A 20786-nucleotide genomic window follows, 5' to 3' on the forward strand; every position below is an offset into this window, starting at 1 on the left:
CTTCTAGGTACTCGTTAACTTCCTCTCATTTAATCTCTAGCTTCTCATATGTTTTTAATAAGCCGCGCTAACGACCGCGCTCAATCAATATCTGGATAATTGTTTCTTCGCACATATAAGCATTTCCAGGAAATTTATCCTTGTCTTATAAAAGGCTTTTAAGTCGTGCCTTGAATTTAATCTTCCAAAAATCGCTCGGAGCTAGGACAAGATCGGGATCTATATTCGAATAAACATTCCTAGCTCTAATATTTTCACGCTGGGAGATCTTCCACCGGAAGTCATAGTGGATACATACAGGGTTATTCTTATCATATTGCTTGTCTGCTTCCCAACCACTTAGTCGGAGAAGTGGTAATGCATGTTCGGAACCTGTTTGGTCGACTCGTTCGCCGGCTTGGCTGGCTGGTTCGGCAACTGTGCCGGCTCTGGGGCTATCAGAAGTCAAAAAATCGAGATCTGAAGCCCAATTGCCGTTCAACCAGTTAAAGTCGGTCATTTCCATATTGGCATGTCTTCCAAGTCGACAATCGTGGAGGCAAAGGGGAAAGATCATTGCCACTATTCATGCGAAAAGGACAAGTGGCCACTTCCTCAAATTTTCTAAGGGCTTCTATGGGCTTCCATGAGAGGCCCCTCTATTTGCTAACCATGTGACATGACCAAAACTACTATACAAAAATTATCTCCAAACATTTTTCTTAATCGGAATGCACTGCGCAATAGATATGCCATTCATCAAAAATGGGGGTGACCAGTTACTGGCTTCACCAGCGCAACGCCATTCGTCGCTACCATATGCGCCGGCGATCATCTCTAAGCTCTCAGCTAGAGCCTCAGCCTCAAACCTTTTATCAACCTCTTCATTTCAGACCCATTTCCACTATCTTAGTCTTCGTGGCTAGATTATGTGGATCGCAACCTAAGTACTTCCGCCTATAACCCTTGCTATATCGAATAGCAGACGTGCAGACCGTTCAATGCTCCAGCTCCAAAATGCGTCTTCTAAAGCTAGAAGCAAATGGCGAATTTAGCCTCACGAACGACATCACCTATCCCACAACGCCTTATGCGATACTTTCACACACCTGGGGAGAAGACGACGAAGAGGTCACCTTCGATAACCTAAAGGATGGCTCTGGGAAGACGAAAAACGGATACAAAAAGCTTCGGTTCTGTGGACAGCAGGCCGCTCGTAATGGCCTACAATACTTCTGGGTAGACACTTGTTGCATCAACAAATCGAATAGTACTGAGCTTTCGGAAGCTATTAACTCCATGTTTCGCTAGTATCGCAAAGCGGCCATATGCTATGTGTACCTGGCAGATGTTTGGACAAAAGATCAAATAGACCCGTCTTTAAAGCTATGGGAAGCAGCTTTTGGGAATAGTCGATGGTTTACCCGTGGTTGGACACTTCAGGAGCTTATCGCACCGCTGTTAGTGGAGTTCTTCTCCTCGAATGGCGACCGACTCGGTAATAAGAAATCATTAGAGGTACAGCTTCACAGGATAACGGGGATTCCTATTCTCGCTCTTCAGGGCAGCCCTCTTTCTGATTTCAGCTTCGACGAGCGAGTATTATGGGCACGAAATCGAGATACTAAGCGTGAAGAAGACCTTACTTATTCCCTGCTAGGCATCTTTGATATCTCAATACCAATTATCTATGGTGAGGGGAAGGAGAACGCATTCCGCAGGCTGAACCGCGAATGGAAATACCGACTCGACGAACTTTCACGGGCTACCTCGAATTATGCCGAGCGGTTAGGCATGCTACAACAGACGCTCAAAGGGCACAGCAGCTGGGTCTGCTCAGTAGCCTTCTCGCCTGACTCGAGGCTGCTAGCATCGGGATCGTACGACGAGACGGTGCGGCTCTGGGATGCAGCTACTGGCGCGCTGCAACAGACACTTAATGGGCACAGTAGCTTGGTCTTCTCAGTGGCATTCTCGCTCGACTCGAGGCTGCTAGCGTCGGCAGCGTATGACACAACAGTGCGGCTCTGGGACGCAGCTACTGGCGCGCTTCAGCAGACACTCAAGGGGCACAGCGGCTCGGTCAACTCAGTTGCCTTCTTGCCCAACTCAAGGCTACTAGCATCGGGATCATACGACGAGACGGTGCAGCTCTGGGATGCAGCTACTGGCGCGCTGCAACAGACACTTAAGGGACACAGTGGCTTGGTCTGCTCAGTGGCATTCTCGCCCAACTCAAGGCTGCTAGCATCGGGATCGTACGACGAGACGGTGCGGCTCTGGGATACAGCTACTGGTGCGCTGCAACAGACACTTAATGGGCACAGTGGCTTGGTCTTCTCAGTGGCATTCTCGCCCGACTCGAGGCTATTAGCATCGGCATCGTCGGACAAAACAGTGCGGCTCTGGGGCGTTGCCACTGACACACTATAGTAGAACATCGCAATTGATTGTTATGTCTCGATTTTATTATTAGGTGTTAGAAGCTTGATCTTGATTATAAACGTCAGTATTTTACGGGTTTAAACCTCACTATCGAATATCAATCTGGGAATGCTTTTTGTTATCTGAATTTTATTGAACATTCGATGTAGCTGGTCTTAATGCAACCAATGTACTTTTAGAAATAGCTTCTGTATAAATCAATTTATCTTCTCGTTCATATATATTTTATTAACTGAGTCAGAAAAGAGGCGAGAGGAACGCTATAGTTATATACTATCGTAGTTTATACTCAATTATTCTATTCCTTTCCAGAATTGGCTCCGCTCCACGATAATACTGGTACCTTGGAGTATAACGGGGCAAGGGGGCACAGCCACAAGTGTCAGGAAGTGGAGCCCGCTTAAAAAAGTTATCTATAAAATTAGCGACACCCAATTCGCCTTCTACTGTATTAGCTAAGGTTTTGGAGATTAGGGATTACGATTTTAAGCCGTTATTAGGGGATAAAAGAATATTATTCCTAAAACATAACACTTTTACTAATTGCCACAGGCCTCCCTATAACATTATTTAAAGGAGTATAATTCAATAGCCATTTCTGACCCCTTTGGCCATTTCAGCTTTTACTGCCAGTTTTGGCTGTATCATTACGTGACCGTACTTACTTCCCCCCCCGGGCAATGTTTTAAGTCTCTGTCTCAACTTTGCATAGCAAAATTTGATCTACTTCAACCTTCCTCCCAGTTCTATGTCTAATGCAAGAATTTACTATCTCTAGTCCGCCCTTTAGCTCAAATTCCAAGTTCTTAACTCCAGACTTCTAATAGCTCCCATACTCAAAACCTACCATAATTTATACTAATTACTATACCTTAATACTGGTTATACCCGAACCTAGTTTAATATTCAAATACTCAAATAATATTCAAATACTCAAATAATATTCAAATACTCAAATAATATTCAAATACTCAAATAATATTCAAATACTCAAATAATATTCAAATACTCAAATAATATTATATCCTAATACTACTAATGGTTTAGCTTTATTACTCTATTACAAGTCAAACTAATTCGGGCTTATAAGTAGTATAGCTAGACAAACTAGGTAAGTACCTGAATTTCCCTATCTAAGATTTATTCGCTTTATATATAAAAACTAATAGTACTTTAGTAACCCGAATTTGAAGTTCTAATAATATAGAGTTCTATTTCCAAGCTCTAACTCGAGGTTTATCTAGTTTTTCTAAAGTAATACCGGAAGTTATAAAAGATAATTTATATAATATAATTTTATAACCCGAAACCAGACTTATATTACTAGAGCTATTAGCTACTAAAGTAAGAGGCATTTATACTAGACTTATAATAGTTGAGGCCAAGTATATTAAAGTGAATTAGAGGCTACTAGCCTTACTTACTTAAGTAAAGCTTAATAGTTAGTAATAGTAAGCTTTAATTATTTTTTACTATATTCTTTTATATGAGTATTACGATTTCCTATTTATATTATAATATTTGTCTATAGATCTAGCTTTATAATAGCTTATATTAGAGTATAATATACTAACTAGAATATGGCTTTATAGTATTTATACTTTCCTCGAAGTCTTATAGTATTATCTACTTACTTCTTTAGATTTTATACTAGACTTTCTTTATCTATTATATTTAATAATAGTATTACTTTATGAGATAATACTAATATTTATAGATATTTAGATTAAATATCTAGGAGAAATAAGTTAGTATAGAATAGCTTTTAAAAATAAAGATATTTGAGACTAAGAGATCTGGATATCTAATATTTATAACTAGTATTCTAAGGTATCTAATAAAGCTCTAATTATTAGTAAACTTTACTACTATTATATAATTCTTATAACTAATATCTTTTAAGAATTATTCTTATATAATAAGTTTCTTTATATTATAAATTCTTTTAATTTAGCTCGAATATTAATCTTAATATTATTTAATCTAGTCCTAATTCTTATAGGGAAGTACTAATACAAGTTACCTACTTTAGATACCTATTTTATAAGAATATATAGGCTATTATTTAAGTAGATAATAGAAAGGTTTAATAGGGAAGTAATATAATTTTTATATCTTTTAAACCTCTAGATTAGAAGAACTATTTCTAGCTTTATAAAATAAGAATATCTAATTATTATTTCTAATATCTATATAATATTTGATTTTGGATTAAAGAATAATACTTTAATTAAAGCTATTAAGGGAATACTAATAATAATTACAGATAAGAAGGCAGATATTTCATTCGAGTACTTATAGTATCTTTACTATAAGATACTAGTAATTATCCTTAAATAAGCTAGAGATTCGAAAGTTTTGCCTTTTCTTTATATTATTCTCGCTTTTATATATTATATATCTTATTCTCTATATATAATAGACTTTTAGGAAGCTCGATTGCCTTAGATTTAGTTAATAATAATATTAAATGCCTTAATTAATTATTTCTCGGAATAGGTTAAATATAATAAGTTCCTAGAGCCTGCGGAAAATAACTAGTATTTATTTCCTAAAGATTATATAATATGCGGACTTTTATAGACTAGAAACTATTTCCCCGAATACTAGTTTATAAAAGAGGTTAAAGATAATAAGAAGTTTTTTGAAAAAGTATTAATAACTTCTTAAAGAAAAAAATGAATTCTTTAGCTTATATATTATATTACTAATTATAGTAATTTACTAATTTATTAGGATAGTATTATATATATGTTTTTAGTAAAGTATACTAATAAAGTAATAATAAGGGAACTTACTAGAGAAGAGTTAGATAATAAGATAATAAAAGAAATTAGTAATAAGAACTATAAGATATATAATACTATATATAGAATAATTAATATAGGTATAGAAAAAGGCCGGAATAAAGAATTATATTCCCGGAAAAGATTATTAGTAAGTTATTTATATATTAATAAACTATAATAGTAAGAGAAGTAGCTTTATATATGAAACTATTTATATTAAGAAGAATTATAGGCTATAATAAAATAGTTTATAAAAAATAGAAGGCACTAGAAGTTTAGTATATAATTTCTGAATTATTATTAAGTTATTAAAAAATACTTCTTTAAGCTATATTATATTTACTATATTTTCTTTAATAAATTATTATTTATAAAAGCCCTTTATCTTAAGGCCCCTAGGCCCTATTTCTCGAGTTTTATTTACTAGAGTAGTAAGTAATTATTAAAATAATAATGCTTTAGTAAATCTACTTTCTTAAGATTTATTTATTTTATATTATTATATTTCTCTTTATTATAAATTAACTTTAAGCTTTCTAGAAATTGCTTCCTTTACTAGTATTAATAAGTTTATTTAAGCTTAATACTTTCGGATTTTCGAGTATAATAGTAATAGAAATAGCTAATTAATATTAGTTATAAGAGATATATCTTATAGCTCTTCTTTTACTTTATATTAATTTAATATCTACTAAACTATAAAATAAAATCCGTTATTATATTTGTAGTAATAATTAAAGGCTTAGACTATTCCTATATTAGAGATCCTAGTACTATATATTATAATCTCTTTAGAAAGTTCCAAGTTTTTTAAATTACCTTTTTCTTATTATTATTATAGAATTTAAATAATTTACCTAATAATAGAAAAGCAAGTTATCTGGCCATAACCTAATTCTTAGAGAAAAGCTCGATTTTTAGCCTCTATATTAGGAGGTACTTATACTTAATTAAATCGGGAAGAATACTTAATAAAAGTATATATAACTAATTTTTAAAGAATAAATAAGAAGCCTCTATAACTTCTAGTAATTCTTTAAATTAAAGTTTTATTAGGTTTACTAGACTAGAGCTATTTAATATTAGCTAATACTATAATTAATAGAAATGCCTATAATTATAAGAAAGTATATTATTTATTTATTATTAGTTATATTTTCGGGTAAGATAACTAGAATATCTAATCTAAATTAGCTAATTAGTATTATATATTATTTATCTAGCTATATCTAATACTTAAATATCTTTTTAGCTATTTTATAAGCCTTTCTCTAATTCTATAAAGCTCTCTGGCTAGTAGTATTTATTATCTATAGAAATAATAAATTAATAAAGTTATTAATTAGGAAACCTTAAGAAATACTAGCGGCTTATTCCTTAATTATATATATATTAAATAACTTAGCTAAATAAATTCGCTTACTAATATTATTTTCTATTAGTTTATACTTATTTAATATAACTTCCTGTATTCTTATTAGTAGGCTTAGTAAAAATACTAGTATTAATATATATTTATACTTGCCTTATAATATTTGTTCCTAAGTAGCAGAAAACCCGGTATACCGGAAATAACTAATAAGATTATAAGAATTACGGATTTTTTACTATAATATCCTCTTTAAACTAATTATAATAAAAAAAATTTAAGTTATATTTAAAGTTAATAATAGGCTTATTATATGAGTTCTATTTATATAGCGACTTATAAATATTAAAATTTGTCTAATTTTCTAATATACTAAATTATTTATTATATAAGAACGAATATTATATAATATTATATATATTTTTAGTTTTATAATAATAGATAAAAGTAATTCAAATCCAGATTACTAACTTAATTTAGAATATTCTTTTCTCTTAAGAAGAAAAAAGGTAAGTATTAGGCAGGAAATTAAATTCACTTATATAATATAGAAGAAACCTAAATAATACTCGAATTCTTAATAGGCTTAGCTATAAAAACCATAAGGAAAGACTAACCAGGCTAGCTATTAAAATTATAATTTATAAGTTAGGGCTAATACTAATATCTATTTTTAGTAAGGTAAGTATATATTAAAAACTAGAAATTAGTAATTAGAAACTAGAACTAGAATTCGAGATTAGTTCCTTATCTATACTTTTTACTATAGATATTACTAGTAATTAATAAATATAAGTAATAGTAATATATTCTCTTATAATATCTATTAATTAATTATTATTAAAGTTTATAGCTAATTTAAATATATTTAAGATATTATAGAAAGCCATAAAGAAAAATAATTCTTAATCTTAATAAACTAGCTTCCTAATCCTAGAATAGATATATTATATATTTCTCTTATCTAAAAAGTACTAATTTAAGTATACTATTTAGTTCCTTTGCCTAGCTTAAAGCTTATTTACTAGAACTAGATATAATAGTTACTATTTTACCTAAATAATATTATTCTTTTCTTTTATATTTAAATCTACTAATAAAATAAGCTAAAGAGGCTATTTAATATAGGTATAATAAATAGAAGATATAACTTTTATATTACCTCTCTAGTATTATTTACTAATTTATTCTTGGGTACTAATAAAGGTTTATAGAGTATAAGTAATACTAATAGAAGAGATATATTAGTATAAATAGCCAAGCTAGTTATTAAGCCCTTATTATTTTCTCCTAATAAGATTTTATATTAGATATTTTACTATTTATAGTAATTAGGAAGCCTAAGCTATAGGGTTTTATTATTTTTTATTTATTACCGGGTTAGTTATATTTTAATATATATAGTAATATCTAGTAACCTATAATTTATTCGAATAATAGTAGCTATATTAGTAAGTCTACTAACTTAAATATATAATATTTCCTTAAGTTAGGATTATAAAAAATAATAGTAACCTAATAATTATAGAACTTTACTATCTTATAGGCTTTATAAAAAAGCCCCTCTTTTTTTCTTTATTATTATATATTTCTTTTCTTTATTATTTTCTTGCTTTTTATCTTAAATTATTACCTTATCTATAGCTACTCTATTTAATATAGAGAATTTATAATTATTATAGCTAGAAGTAAAAGTTGCTATCCGAGATATTTTTATAAGACAGATATATTATTTATATAATATAAGTAAGAAAGAAATAAGAGATATAATATTCCCAAGCTTATAATATAATTTTAGAAATACTAGAAAAGAGTTATAGAAAGTAATATAATATTTTATTACTATATTATTTATTAGTAAAATTCCGGTAATAGTAGTTAGAACTAAAATAGCTAGTTTTTATATTATACTTTTATATTTTTTTCTAAGAAATTATATTAGCTATTATGCCTTTTTTCTAAGAAGCTATTTCTTATACTATATCTTTAGATTCTTTTCCGGAAAGCCATATTTATTACTATATTTCTTTTATTAAGTAACTAGTTCTTGTTTTATACTTTTATATTCTCTTTTATTAAGTAGCTAGTTTTTGCTCTATATTTTTATAACTTCTTCTAAGAAAGCTATATCTACTATTATACCTAAATAAAAATAATAAATTAGAATATTCGGAACTAAAGCTAATTTCGGACTTTATTATACTTAATATCTTGATTTATATAAATTAGAATTTGTAATTAATTATCTAATATTTTAAAGTAAAAGAGAAATTCTTAAAAAATTAAAATAATATATAATTATAAAATAAATAATATAATAATTCTTATTAGAAAACTATAACTTTCTCGAACTTTCTATTTAAATAAGAGCTACTTTAAAATAATACTAAATATAATAATATTACCTAAATTACTAAAGTATATAATATAAGTTAATAGTTTAGAACTAGCTATCCGGATTCATATAATAATCTTATAGCTAATTATGGATATAGATTTTATAAATAGCTTTTGAGAGAATTATTCTATATTTGACTTAATAGAAATTATAATAACTTTATATTTATTACTAATTTCATATAAGTAGTATTTTATAAGTATTAATACTCTTTATTAGAAGAACTAAGAATATATATATAAATAATAGAATATACTTAGTAGGCTAGTTAAATATATTAGTCTAGTAAATATAACTATAATATAAAGTATCTAATAGTTATTATTATAAATATTATATTTTTATAAATATTATTTCTCCGGAATCCTAATAATATAAATTATTATACTAATTATATTTAGCTTTTCTATTAATTCTATTTAACTCAAGCTTATTCTATAATTTTAGAGAACCTAACTATAAAATACGAGGCTATATATAATAAAGTAAATTATAGAAAGGCTAAGACTAGAGTATATTATAGCCTAATATAGCCGAAAATTTAGATAGTAAAATCTATAGTAAAGAATAATAACTATATAAATAGAAGCTAGGATTATAGCTATAAGTTAATATAGTTTCTGAAGCTTTAGTTTATAATAAAATCTATAGTAAATAGAAGAAATAATTAATTCCCATATTAAAATTATAATACCCAAATAGCTAAGGTAATTACTTAGTACTACTATTACTAAATTATAATTCGATATAATATAGAAGAAAGCTAAGAGAAGAAAGCAAATAATAATATTCTAGAAAAATACTAAAAATATAATAATATTACCTAGCTAAGTATTTATATACTAATAGTAGATCTTACTATATATAGGAAACGGAAAAGTTCCGAAAATAATTATATTAAGAAAGTAAATATAAATATTTATAGTTTTATTATAAATATAATTTAGGCTCTTTAGGGACTAGTAAAAAGATCTAGATATAGGGTAATAACTAGCTAGTATAAACTTATTATCTTATTACTAGATATATAATTTATATTATAATAGTAATTAAATACTATTAACTCGGATCTTCCTATTTCTAGACTCTCCTAATAATCTATTACTTTTTATAATTCATATATAATATTTATATAACTATATAATTAATTTAGATAATATACTTTTTCTATCTAAGTATATAAGAAGAGCTTAAAAGTTAAAGAAAGGAAATGCTATTAAAGTAAGAGACCGGGATTAAATAAGTACTAAAAATTAATAATATTATTATAGTATTAAGAGAGAAAGTCATATTAAATTCTGACCTTAATTAAGCCAGAATTAGAGCCTTAGCTAAAATTAAGCCAGAAATAGATATAGTATAATTTATAGGAATTTCCTAGCCTATTAATTTTAAGGTTTCTACCTATATTAATTTATATATTTGAACTTATAAAGAAATATTATACTAGGTTTATTAATAATAAGTTTTTAAGTATATCTAGTAAAAAGCTAGTAGTAATTCAAATTTATTTCCGTCTCTATTTATATAGCTCTTTTGCCTTCTAAGGCTATTAATATATGGCTATAATTAAGATAGATCCTAACTAATAGAGCCTCTCTAGTAACTAGATTACTAAACTAATCTAAGAAATAGGTTATATATTTGGGAAATAAGTAAATATCTTTTTTTGGGAAACTTGAATAATAAAGCTTTTAGTATAAAGAATTTCTGCTACTTGTTTATAACGAAATATAAGCTAGTGCGAGCTTATATACTAGTACGAGAATTATAGGTAATATGAGAATTATAAATAATATAAGAGCTAATACTAGTATTTTAATAATAGGAGATATTCCTATTAAATAATTCTTAATTAAAAAGTAGCTCGGATTTTAGCTTTACTAATAATATAAATAACTTACTTATCTTATTACGGTATTTAAATATATTACTTTAAGATTACTTTATTACTAATTTCTATTCCTATATATATTATTTCAACTTTTAATTATTATTCCGAGTCTCTTAAATAATAATTTCTAAGTAATTTACCTTTTCTTTAGCCTAGTATCTTATATTTAATTCTATAGCTATTTAGTTTCTCTATTTATTTAACTTATAAGTGAGTCTTGCTTCTCTTTCTTATAACTCGTTAATCTTTATAATAAAGCTTATTTTGGTTTTAGAAAAATATAAATACTATATTTTAGTTAGTTTAAACCTATAATTAAAATATTAATAGTAAATATTTTATTTTAAATAGCCTCTGCTTATAATTTATATATTAAATCCTTCCTGACTATTATAAATAATATATTAATTCCCTTATATAATTCTATAAGACTTTTATTTAAGTAATTACTTATATTTTTTAAGAAAAGATACTTTTTCTCTTTTATTCTCTTTCAAATATATAGGTTATTAAGGTTTAGTTTAAGTTATATTTGGGAAAAGTTTACTAGTATTCCTAGTTTATTTTTTTGAATTTAATTAATAAAAATAATAACTAAATATAATATTATATCTTATAAATATAGGCTAATAATTTCTTTTAGTATTTTCTATTTTATTTTATATACTTTAAGTTACTTAATTAAGCTATAGCTATTTAATACTTCTTTATTAAATAGTAACGAATTTTGTTCTGAATTTTCCTATTTTTATATAAGAGCTAGGAAATGAAATTCTACTAATAGTAGTAGATAGGCTATAATATATATAATCTAGTAATTTAAATATATATAATATAACCTATTTATAATATTAGGTTAGAAAGAAAAATACTAGTTTTGGCCAAAGTACTTTCCTATATAGGTTATTATATTTAATACTTCTTTGTTTTAAAGTTATTCTTTAGTACCTAAAGTACTAAAAAGCTTGAAATATCTTTATCTAAATAACTAGTATAGGATAGATTAAATTAGGAGGGATTTTTATTACTTAGAAATAGCTAATTAAAATCCGAAATAAGATAAAATAAAATAATATAGACTAATAACTCCTATAAAATAATTCTACTAACTATATAATCTTTCTTATTATTAAAACTTCTCTTAACTTAGGTCTCTAAGAGCTAAAATAATTAATAATATTCTTTAATTATCTTTAGGCTATTAAATAACTTAGGGCAGATCTATTTATTATTTTTAGGTCTATAGCTAGCCTAGTATATCTTATATTTATATTTCTTATTTCTGTCTAAATAAAAGACTTTATAGTCTATTATTTGCTTTATCTTATATAATTCTTTATTATCTAGAGAACCTGAATTAGAGTAGTCTAATTATTTACGAAACTTTTCCTTAATAATAGATATAATTATATTGAGTTCCTAATTTAATATTAAAGACAAGTTTTCAGAAATAAATAAAGCTATTATAGATATACTTATTATAGAGTTATTATTTATATATGAATTTTCTAATACTTAGCTTTTCTCTTTATACTAAATCTAAATAGTTAGATTAGTAATATTAGATATAAAAGTCTTTATAGTCTTATTAATAAACTTGTTCTAAGAATTATTATTCGAGTAATATTACTTTTTAGCCTTATATAAATTTTGCTCTGGCCTATAATAACGTTTTATAAGATTAATCTCTATCTAATTAATATAGTAAATATCCTGGCTATAATACTAGAGATCCTTAATAGAATTAAAATATAAGATATATTAAAGGTCGAAATATAAAGCCGGTTTATTATATAGCCCTTATATATCTGATTTTTTTCGCTTGGCCTCCTAGTATAGGCTTATATACTCTTACTAGCTCTACTTAATTAGGAGCTATTAGAACCTCTTCTCGGGTAAGAGCTCGGGATTAAATAAGTAAAAGAGATATTATCTAGTAATAGTAATTATTTTTCGGAAGACAAATAGGTTTAATTAAATAGAAAGTGATTTATAATAACTAAAATAATATTAATAATACTTATATTATTAAGTCTTACTAGTAATCTATTAATTATATTAGAAGTAAAGCTCTATAAAGCCATGTTTTTTTAGAGAGGTGAGACTTATAATATATATAAATATAATATTACCTAGTAAAGGAATTAATACTAGAGAGATAGAAAAGATATAATTAGCTTAGGCTTCTTAAATAAGGTTAATACTAGGAGATAAAGAAATATAAACTTAATTATTATCCGAGTATATAATAGTACGGGATAGCGGCCATTTACTAGATATAAGTTCGGATAATATACTACTTAAGGGTTCTCCCGGTATAATATAATTATATTATAAAGTATAATCCGGCCCTATAAAAAACGGAGAGAAATATATTAGAAAAGTAAAGAGGCCAGGCAATTATATAGAAAGTCTAGATAATAGATATAATTAAAGAAGTTTAAACGGGAACCTATTAAGGGCTTTGGCTTAGCTCTCTTAAGAGTAATTTTAAGTAATTAGATAGCTTGCTATTAGCTTAGTTTATTAGATATGAGTTTATACTTTACTAAATAGAATTACTATTAGTAATTACGAACTTCTTGCCCCTTATTACCTCCCGAAGTCCTAAGCTCTTATAGCCGGTCTTCTAGGGCTATGAGTTCCTTACTAATTTGGATAAAGTCTAGGTAATATAAGAAGTTATCTTTTATTTTTATAAGTAAGAAGTATAATTATTATAGATTATACTAGAGAGAAAGGCTATAGAAAGTATTAATATAAATAATATAATATTTCCCGCTAAATATATTTAATTAATTATTAATTATATTTATATTATTTATATATAAGTAAAAAAAATATTAGAATTAATATAGCTATTATATTTTATTCTCTTTACTATTAAATAGCTATTAGCTTTACTATTATTAGTACCTCTCTAGTTAATATATTATTAAAAAGCTCTTATTATTTATACTAATAAGAGCCTCTTACTACTTTATATAAAATATAATATTTATATTTATTCTAGTATAATAACCTGTATTTACTATTTACTTATTATATAAGCTTGCTATTTAAATCTTCCTAGTAAGGCCTTTAGTAAATATGACTTAGAAAAATAATACCTGGTTTAGCTTTTTTTTAATCCGGAATTTAAATAAAATTTTATCTAGAGATACTAGAATCTCAAAAATATCTTTAATAATTTAATAGTCCTAGAAAGCCTTATCTACTATAATAATAGCTAAGACAGATATAATCGGATTTATATATAAGGGTTCCATATTCTTATAAAGGATATACTTTAGCCTATAATTATATAAAGTAGTTAATATAATAGCCCTATTAATATATAGAGGCTAGAAAAGGCAATTACCTTTTATATAAAATATATATTATACCTTTTATATTTCTTATAGTATAAATAGTAAGCTTTATTATTTCTTTTTTATTCTTAAAAACTATAAATATAATATTCTATTTAAAATAAGTATAATATTTCTAACTAGTAGCCCTAGAAATACCAGAGATACTTACCTTATATAGTAATCTGCGGCTACTATTATATTATATCCCGGACTCGAAATATTCTCTTATTCTTAATAATATATAAATAAAGTTTAAGAATACTATATAATTATAAACGAGAATTTATAGATATATATATTAATACTAGTCTTTTTATTAAAGATATTTAGTTAGGATAATTAAATAGGCTAGTATTATAAAGTATTAAGGCTATTAGTTTTTAGAAAGTCCTAATAACTTTTTTAGTAGTTCTCGTATATACTAGAAATAAATAGTTAGACCTTATATAAATAGAAAGTACAAGTAATCTATAATAATTCGAGACTTATATAATATATAGACTTTAATATTATAGATAAGACTAGTATATTCCGCCGGGCCAAACCCGTACTAAGGTCTACCTATAATTAAAGAATATAATATATAGATATTTCCTCTCTCTTATTTTAAATAGCTTATCTAATACTTTCTATAAAGTATTTTATATCTATTATAGCTTTTTTAATTTCTATAGTATTTCCGGTTTTGGCTATAAGAGTTATATTTTTATTTCTTATCTTATATCTATTTAGCTAGTATAAATATAATTAGTAAAGAATTTTGCCTTTTACTAGTATAGTAACTTTATATAAAAACTCACTTATTCTAAAAATCTAATATATAGTTATAGTTATTACTAGTACCTTATTCTAGTTCCTTTCGGATAATATTACTATTAATACTAGACTTTATTACTAGTTTAAGACTATTTACTTTTATATTATCCCAAAATTTCTCTATACTTCGCTTTTTTCTCCCTATTTAGTTATTATAAAAATAATATAAGAAGCGGGAAGTTAAGAAAAATAATAAGATAAATAAGATAAATAAGATAAGAAAAAATAGAAAATATATTAGTAAAAGAGATAATAAAACTCGAGTATTAAGAAAAAAGAAAATTTTAGGGAAATATAAGGCTTATATATAAATTACTAGAGAAAGATAAGCAAGAAGCATGTTTTATTAGGGCTAGTTTATAGGAAAGATCTAAAATTGGATCCTAGGCTTTATATATAATAATACCTAGAACGGGCTCCCTAAGTAGCTTTAGTAAAAGTTAACTAAAAAGTAAGTATTTCTAGTTAAGAATAAGTAAGAAAAAAAGAGAGAGAGTTATAAGAGAGCCAAGGGTAAGTAATAAGAAAGTAAAGCGGCTATAATTAGTTAGCTATAAACCTTATTAGATACTGAGTTTCTTATTTTAATATATATATATATTTATAAGAGAATAAAACCTAAAATAATATTAAGCTAATTATAAGATATAAGAAAAAGTATATTAGATATTAGATCTATTTTTTCTTAATTATCTTAATCTTAATAAATATTTATATATAATTTATTAGACCTTATATAATAGATTTATTTAGGAGAAATAAAATTAATTAGTCTAGAGAATTTAATAATAATAATTAAACTTTTATTTAGTATAATAAGTAAAATACTAGTAATAGCCCGGGTACTTTAGGTTTTATTTATAAAGCTAAAGATATTATATTTATTAATTCTTTATATCTAATAAAAAAATATATATTTATATTTTTAATATATTTATTATTATAAAATAATACTTATATAGTCTATAAGATTAATTATAGTTCTTTTTACTAAAGAAAAAAATAGTAAAATTAAAGAAAGATCTAATAGCCTATTACTATTATTATTATTAATAGCTTTAATATTATTATTATTATTAGAATTAGTTTTAGTAATACTTTCTATAATACTTTCTATATTATTTTATGGCTTCTAGAGATTAGTAAATAGAAAAGAATTCTAGTATTATAATAGAGATATAAAATATAGAATAATATAGAAATAAAAAATAGATTTCTAAACTAAAAAGGAAAGAGAAGTAATATATAAGCGGGTTGCGGATTATATAGATATCCGGAGGTTATATAATAGAATTATATAACTAGGGAATAAAATTCTTACTATAGTATATATAAGTTAATTAAACCTAAAAATAAGAGTCTATAAAAGAAATAAAAAGTAAGAGCCAGAATTAAAAAAGAGAATTATATATATATATCTTTATTTATTTATTAGTTTATTAGATTTCTTTTTATTTTTAAAGTTTTATATTTATATTAGTAAATAATACTTTCCTGAGCTTTTTAGGCCTCTTTAGTCTATTATTTAATTTCCTTAAGTTCCTATATTTTTTAAGTATTTTCTAGCTTTTTATAAGTAATTTTAAAATAGAAATCTTTATATAAAGTCTTATTCTAGTATAAAATAAGGAAAATTATCTAGATATCTTTAGGGCCCAGATATATATTATAATAGAAAAGGTTAAAGATAGTTTAAATAAAATCTAGTAAGACTATAAGTTTCTGGGTTCTTTTATTATTAGAACTAGTATAGAATACTAGTTTATTTATATTATTAATAAATTAATAATAGCAGATAAGTCTACTAATATAGAAAAAGAAATAAGGAAATAGCTACTAAAAAACTATATTAGAAAGAATAAAAAAGACTTAATTATTTATTTTAAATTAAAAGCTATTTATTAAAAAATATTTATTAGAATTTATATAAAGAATCTAGTAAAAGAAATAAAAGAAAACTTACTATTAACTTCTTTAGAAAGTTAGATAGTTTTTTATTTAGCTTTTTAATTCTTTATATTATTAAATATTTACTTATAAAGAACTAGCTATAAAACTATAGTCTATAATTCTATAAGACTAGATCCGGCTATATTTTAATTTATAAGACTTTAAAGGGCTTTAGGTAACCTATTACTAGTATAAGGAATTATAGCCTAAATAGTAGTCTAAATAACTCTTGTATTTATAGCCTATTAAGCTTATATAATAGTATAAGTACTATTAGAAAAATAATTAGGTTAAGTAATATAGCTTATAGTAAAAGGAAATACGAAAAGAAGTAGTTATAGGGCTATTAAAATAGAAGAAACCTGAAATAAAATAGAAATAGTACTTAGTAGCTATATAATAATAGTAATTAGAGAAATAGATATAGTAAATATTTCTAGAAGAAAAGATATAGAATAAAAATACTAAAAAGAGCTAGAGATCTAAAATATTTTAGGTATAAAGAAAAAGGTAAATATAAACGGAATTCTAGAGCTATAAGGTTTAAGTTTACTAGTATTACTATTCTAGATAAATAAAATAGCAGCCTCTATATTATATTTATTATTAGTAGGTTAATAGAATTTATAATATTAGATATTATTATACTAATATTTAGCTATAGGATATATAGTATTAGAATAGGTTTTAAGAAATAGTAGTATTATTTTAAAAAGTAAAAATTTAAAAGTATAAAATATTTATATAATAAAAGAACTTAATAATTCTATTAGTATTATTTTTAAAAGTAAAAAAGAAGTTTTAAAAATAATATATTTAATAATAAATAATATCTATTTTAATATATCTAGTTATTCTATAACTAGCTTATTTAATTACCCTATATTATTAGAAGTATTATTAATAAAGAGCTATTTCTAAATAAAGTTCTAAATTATTAAAAACTATATAGGTATTCTTCTAGCCTATATATTACTTATATATTCTATATTTATTAGAATAACTTATTTAAGAATTCTATTTTATATAATAGTAGTATTATATTTACTAGTTAGCTTCTCGAATTCTCTTAATATTAGTAGTTATCCTAAGGCTATATATGCCCGAACTATATATTAGAGCTAGTAATAAGTTTAAATATATAATTAGTTATTATTTCTATTAGTATTTCTTATATAAATATTAGCTATATTTATATTATAAAATATAAGCTTTTAATAATATTATTCTAATATTTCTTTTAATAGAAACTTATTAATATTTATATTAATATATAAGTAAACTATTTATATAAAGCTATATAAGATTATATTACTTATTCTAAATTAAATAATTATTAAGAATTATATTATAAAGTTCTATATCTATAAAATAATTCTAGTATTATATCCTGCCTAGAGGTCTTATATATAGTCTAAATAGCTTACTAGCTATTATATTAGATCTAGATCTATCTTTTCTAATTCTATAAATATTCTATAAGTTTATAAACCTATATATCTCGTTTTGGATCTATTATATATAAAGTATTAGTAAAGTAATCCGGTCCTATAGATATTAGTAATTATAACTCCCGGTATAGACTAGTTCCTAAAAGTAGTTCTATATATACTAATCGGAATTAGTTATATAATCCGGTATTATAATACTAGATCTAATAGCCTTAATAAAAAGTAGTATAATTATTAGTATCTAATATTCTCTTCTAATAATAGAAAAAATAAAAGGCAAATATAGTAAAACGGAATTATTTATATATTATTAGTATAGCTAGCTCTTCTAAAGCTTCTATTACTAGAATTCAATCTACTAATTCTCGGTACTTTTCCCAGAAATAAAATAGTTCTTTATATATATAACTAATAAATTAGCTATTTATAAGAATATAAAATATACTTTAGTAATAAAGGAGAGTTTAGAGTCTTAATTAGCCCTAAAGAAATAAGAGCAATAGCCTATTTAAGTACAAATCTAAAAATACTATTATATAATTAAATAAGTAGTCTAATTAGAGATTCTAATATATATCTAGATAATATTATATAAATAAGTATTAATATAAGTATATATCTCGATTTCAAATAATAATAGCTTATTATATTTATTAATTAACTAAATCTAGTCTGGTTTAGATATAATATATTTTTCTTTTTTAAATTATATCTATTATATTTATAATATAATTATTTCGGGATCTAAGAGTTATAATATTATATATAAGTTTTCCCTATAAATAATAAAATATATTAGTATTGCAAAATAGCAAGGAATAGTGATTTGCATAAGTGGTTGTCTGATTAAAAGAAGCTCTAAAGGGAGCCTCTGGATCTAGCTAAATAAAAGGGGCCGCTGAGTAAGCGAAGCTAAGCTCCCTAGTACCCGTACATACGACACACCCCCCAGAGGCTTCTAATTCTATATATAAAGGAAATAGCTAGTAAAGTACTCCCACGGAGCACCCCTAGCCAAAAGGAGTATGTGTGTAGTCTATCTCCCCTAATTGAGAGCTAAGAAACCATTATTCCCTAACGCCTCACATTAAGCTAATAGAACCAAAAGGGGTAGGAAGCAGAGCGTCCCCAGACGTCTCCGGCAGTGCACTCAGTTCCCAAAAAAGCCTAGCTCCAGCCCCGGACGGCTCCGCAAGCCCAAAGCCAGGAAACCACATCGTACGCACTATTAATACTCAAAGTCCCCTGGTAACTTCCCTCCATTCTTCATCTAACCCTTCTTCTCAAGCTGCCCACTTAGCTTCTCGTATCCCTTTGCCAAGCGTTCTCGTACGGCCTTCAATTGCTCGTCCGTAGGCTGTGGATCAAGTTTCCTGGTACAGGAACTAGTGGTTGCAAGCTCTAGAATGGAGCAATTAACGGGCTTCCACGGGTGCTTTTCCGCTCTTGTTTCCTTACAAGGACACGAGTGGCCTTGCGAATCAGATCGTCCAGCGAGAGAAGCAAAGATCGCAAGTGAAGAGCGTTCGTTTTGCTGAATCAGGGCCTCAAAGATCCTTCCGTATTGCTCGAGCGTACGAACGGGCTCTCCAAGCGCATTAGCCTCAATTACCAAAGCGAGTTGCTGTGCTCCCCAAATAGGTATAAACTTGGCTGCTACCACTTGAAGAAAGTCCTTGATTGCCAGGAATCCTTCGACTTCTGCAACTCGGTAGGTTTGAGCTCGTACAAGAGCTTGGTACCAATCATTAATCCAGGCTATGGGAGATTCTCTACCTATTCTGCCACGGTCCAGAATTCTGTTATAATCCTCCCTTACTTGTTCCCGCGTATTGTTCTCCGATGGCTGGAATTTCTCGCGAAGAGCTCGTACGACGTTCTGAAGAGAGAGCCTCTGCTGGGAAACGAGTAACTCAAAGTGTGGTGCGAGCAGAGCAGGTTCTACCGTACGGCGTACCCAATCCCAGATATTCTGATACCGAGAGCTTTGCGTTGACCAATTCGATTGCTTGACAGAGTACTCCTTGAGCCTGAACGAGTATTCCTCCTTAATATCGTCAAAACGAGCTGGACGTGGAGCTCTTGGTCGTGCTCCCTTCTCTGCTTCTGGCCTCCCATCCGCATCCCATATCGCCAATGGAGTGTTTCGCTCAATATTCGATTGCTCAATCATTTGATCGATCGTGAGAGGTGGGGGGGGGCTCTGCGGAGAGCAGGTGAGAAGCTTCTGGAGCATCGCACCATACGTTTCGAAAGGTGGAGTTGATTTTAAGCTCTGCGTACCACGCAGGGAAGCTTCTGCGATCAGTAAGGCGTATATCGGAGACTGGTGGAGCTGCCAT

At 26.5% G+C, this 20786-nt stretch overlaps 4 protein-coding genes across 4 annotated transcripts; 2 read left to right on the plus strand and 2 right to left on the minus strand.

Moving 5' to 3' along the window:
- Positions 1–145: 145 nt before the first annotated feature.
- On the minus strand, positions 146–533 carry K444DRAFT_666304 (uncharacterized protein; the record flags this gene model as incomplete). Its single annotated transcript, XM_024887172.1, has 2 exons — positions 299–533; positions 146–268 (listed from the first exon to the last, which is right to left on the minus strand). The coding sequence occupies exons 1-2, from the start codon at positions 503–505 to the stop codon at positions 146–148; spliced, it is 330 nt and encodes a 109-aa protein (XP_024732496.1). The 5' UTR covers positions 506–533.
- Positions 534–905: 372 nt separating this feature from the next.
- K444DRAFT_694635 (HET-domain-containing protein) lies at positions 906–1725 on the plus strand. Its single transcript, XM_024887872.1, has one exon. The coding sequence runs from the start codon at positions 997–999 to the stop codon at positions 1288–1290; it is 294 nt and encodes a 97-aa protein (XP_024732497.1). The 5' UTR covers positions 906–996; the 3' UTR covers positions 1291–1725.
- Positions 1726–1773: 48 nt separating this feature from the next.
- On the plus strand, positions 1774–2412 carry K444DRAFT_537293 (WD40 repeat-like protein; the record flags this gene model as incomplete). The annotated part of the gene is made up of 1 exon (XM_024875454.1): positions 1774–2412. One exon carries the CDS (start codon positions 1774–1776, stop codon positions 2410–2412), a length of 639 nt encoding a protein of 212 aa, XP_024732498.1.
- A 16857-nt stretch (positions 2413–19269) lies between these two features.
- Positions 19270–20786, minus strand: K444DRAFT_616633 (uncharacterized protein; the record flags this gene model as incomplete). Its single annotated transcript, XM_024880959.1, has 2 exons — positions 19270–20647; positions 20691–20786. 2 exons carry the CDS (start codon positions 20784–20786, stop codon positions 19715–19717), a joined length of 1029 nt encoding a protein of 342 aa, XP_024732499.1. The 3' UTR covers positions 19270–19714.

Source organism: Hyaloscypha bicolor, assembly GCF_002865645.1.
Source record: "Hyaloscypha bicolor E unplaced genomic scaffold K444scaffold_124, whole genome shotgun sequence".
In the NCBI taxonomy this organism is placed as follows: Eukaryota; Fungi; Ascomycota; class Leotiomycetes; order Helotiales; family Hyaloscyphaceae; genus Hyaloscypha; species Hyaloscypha bicolor.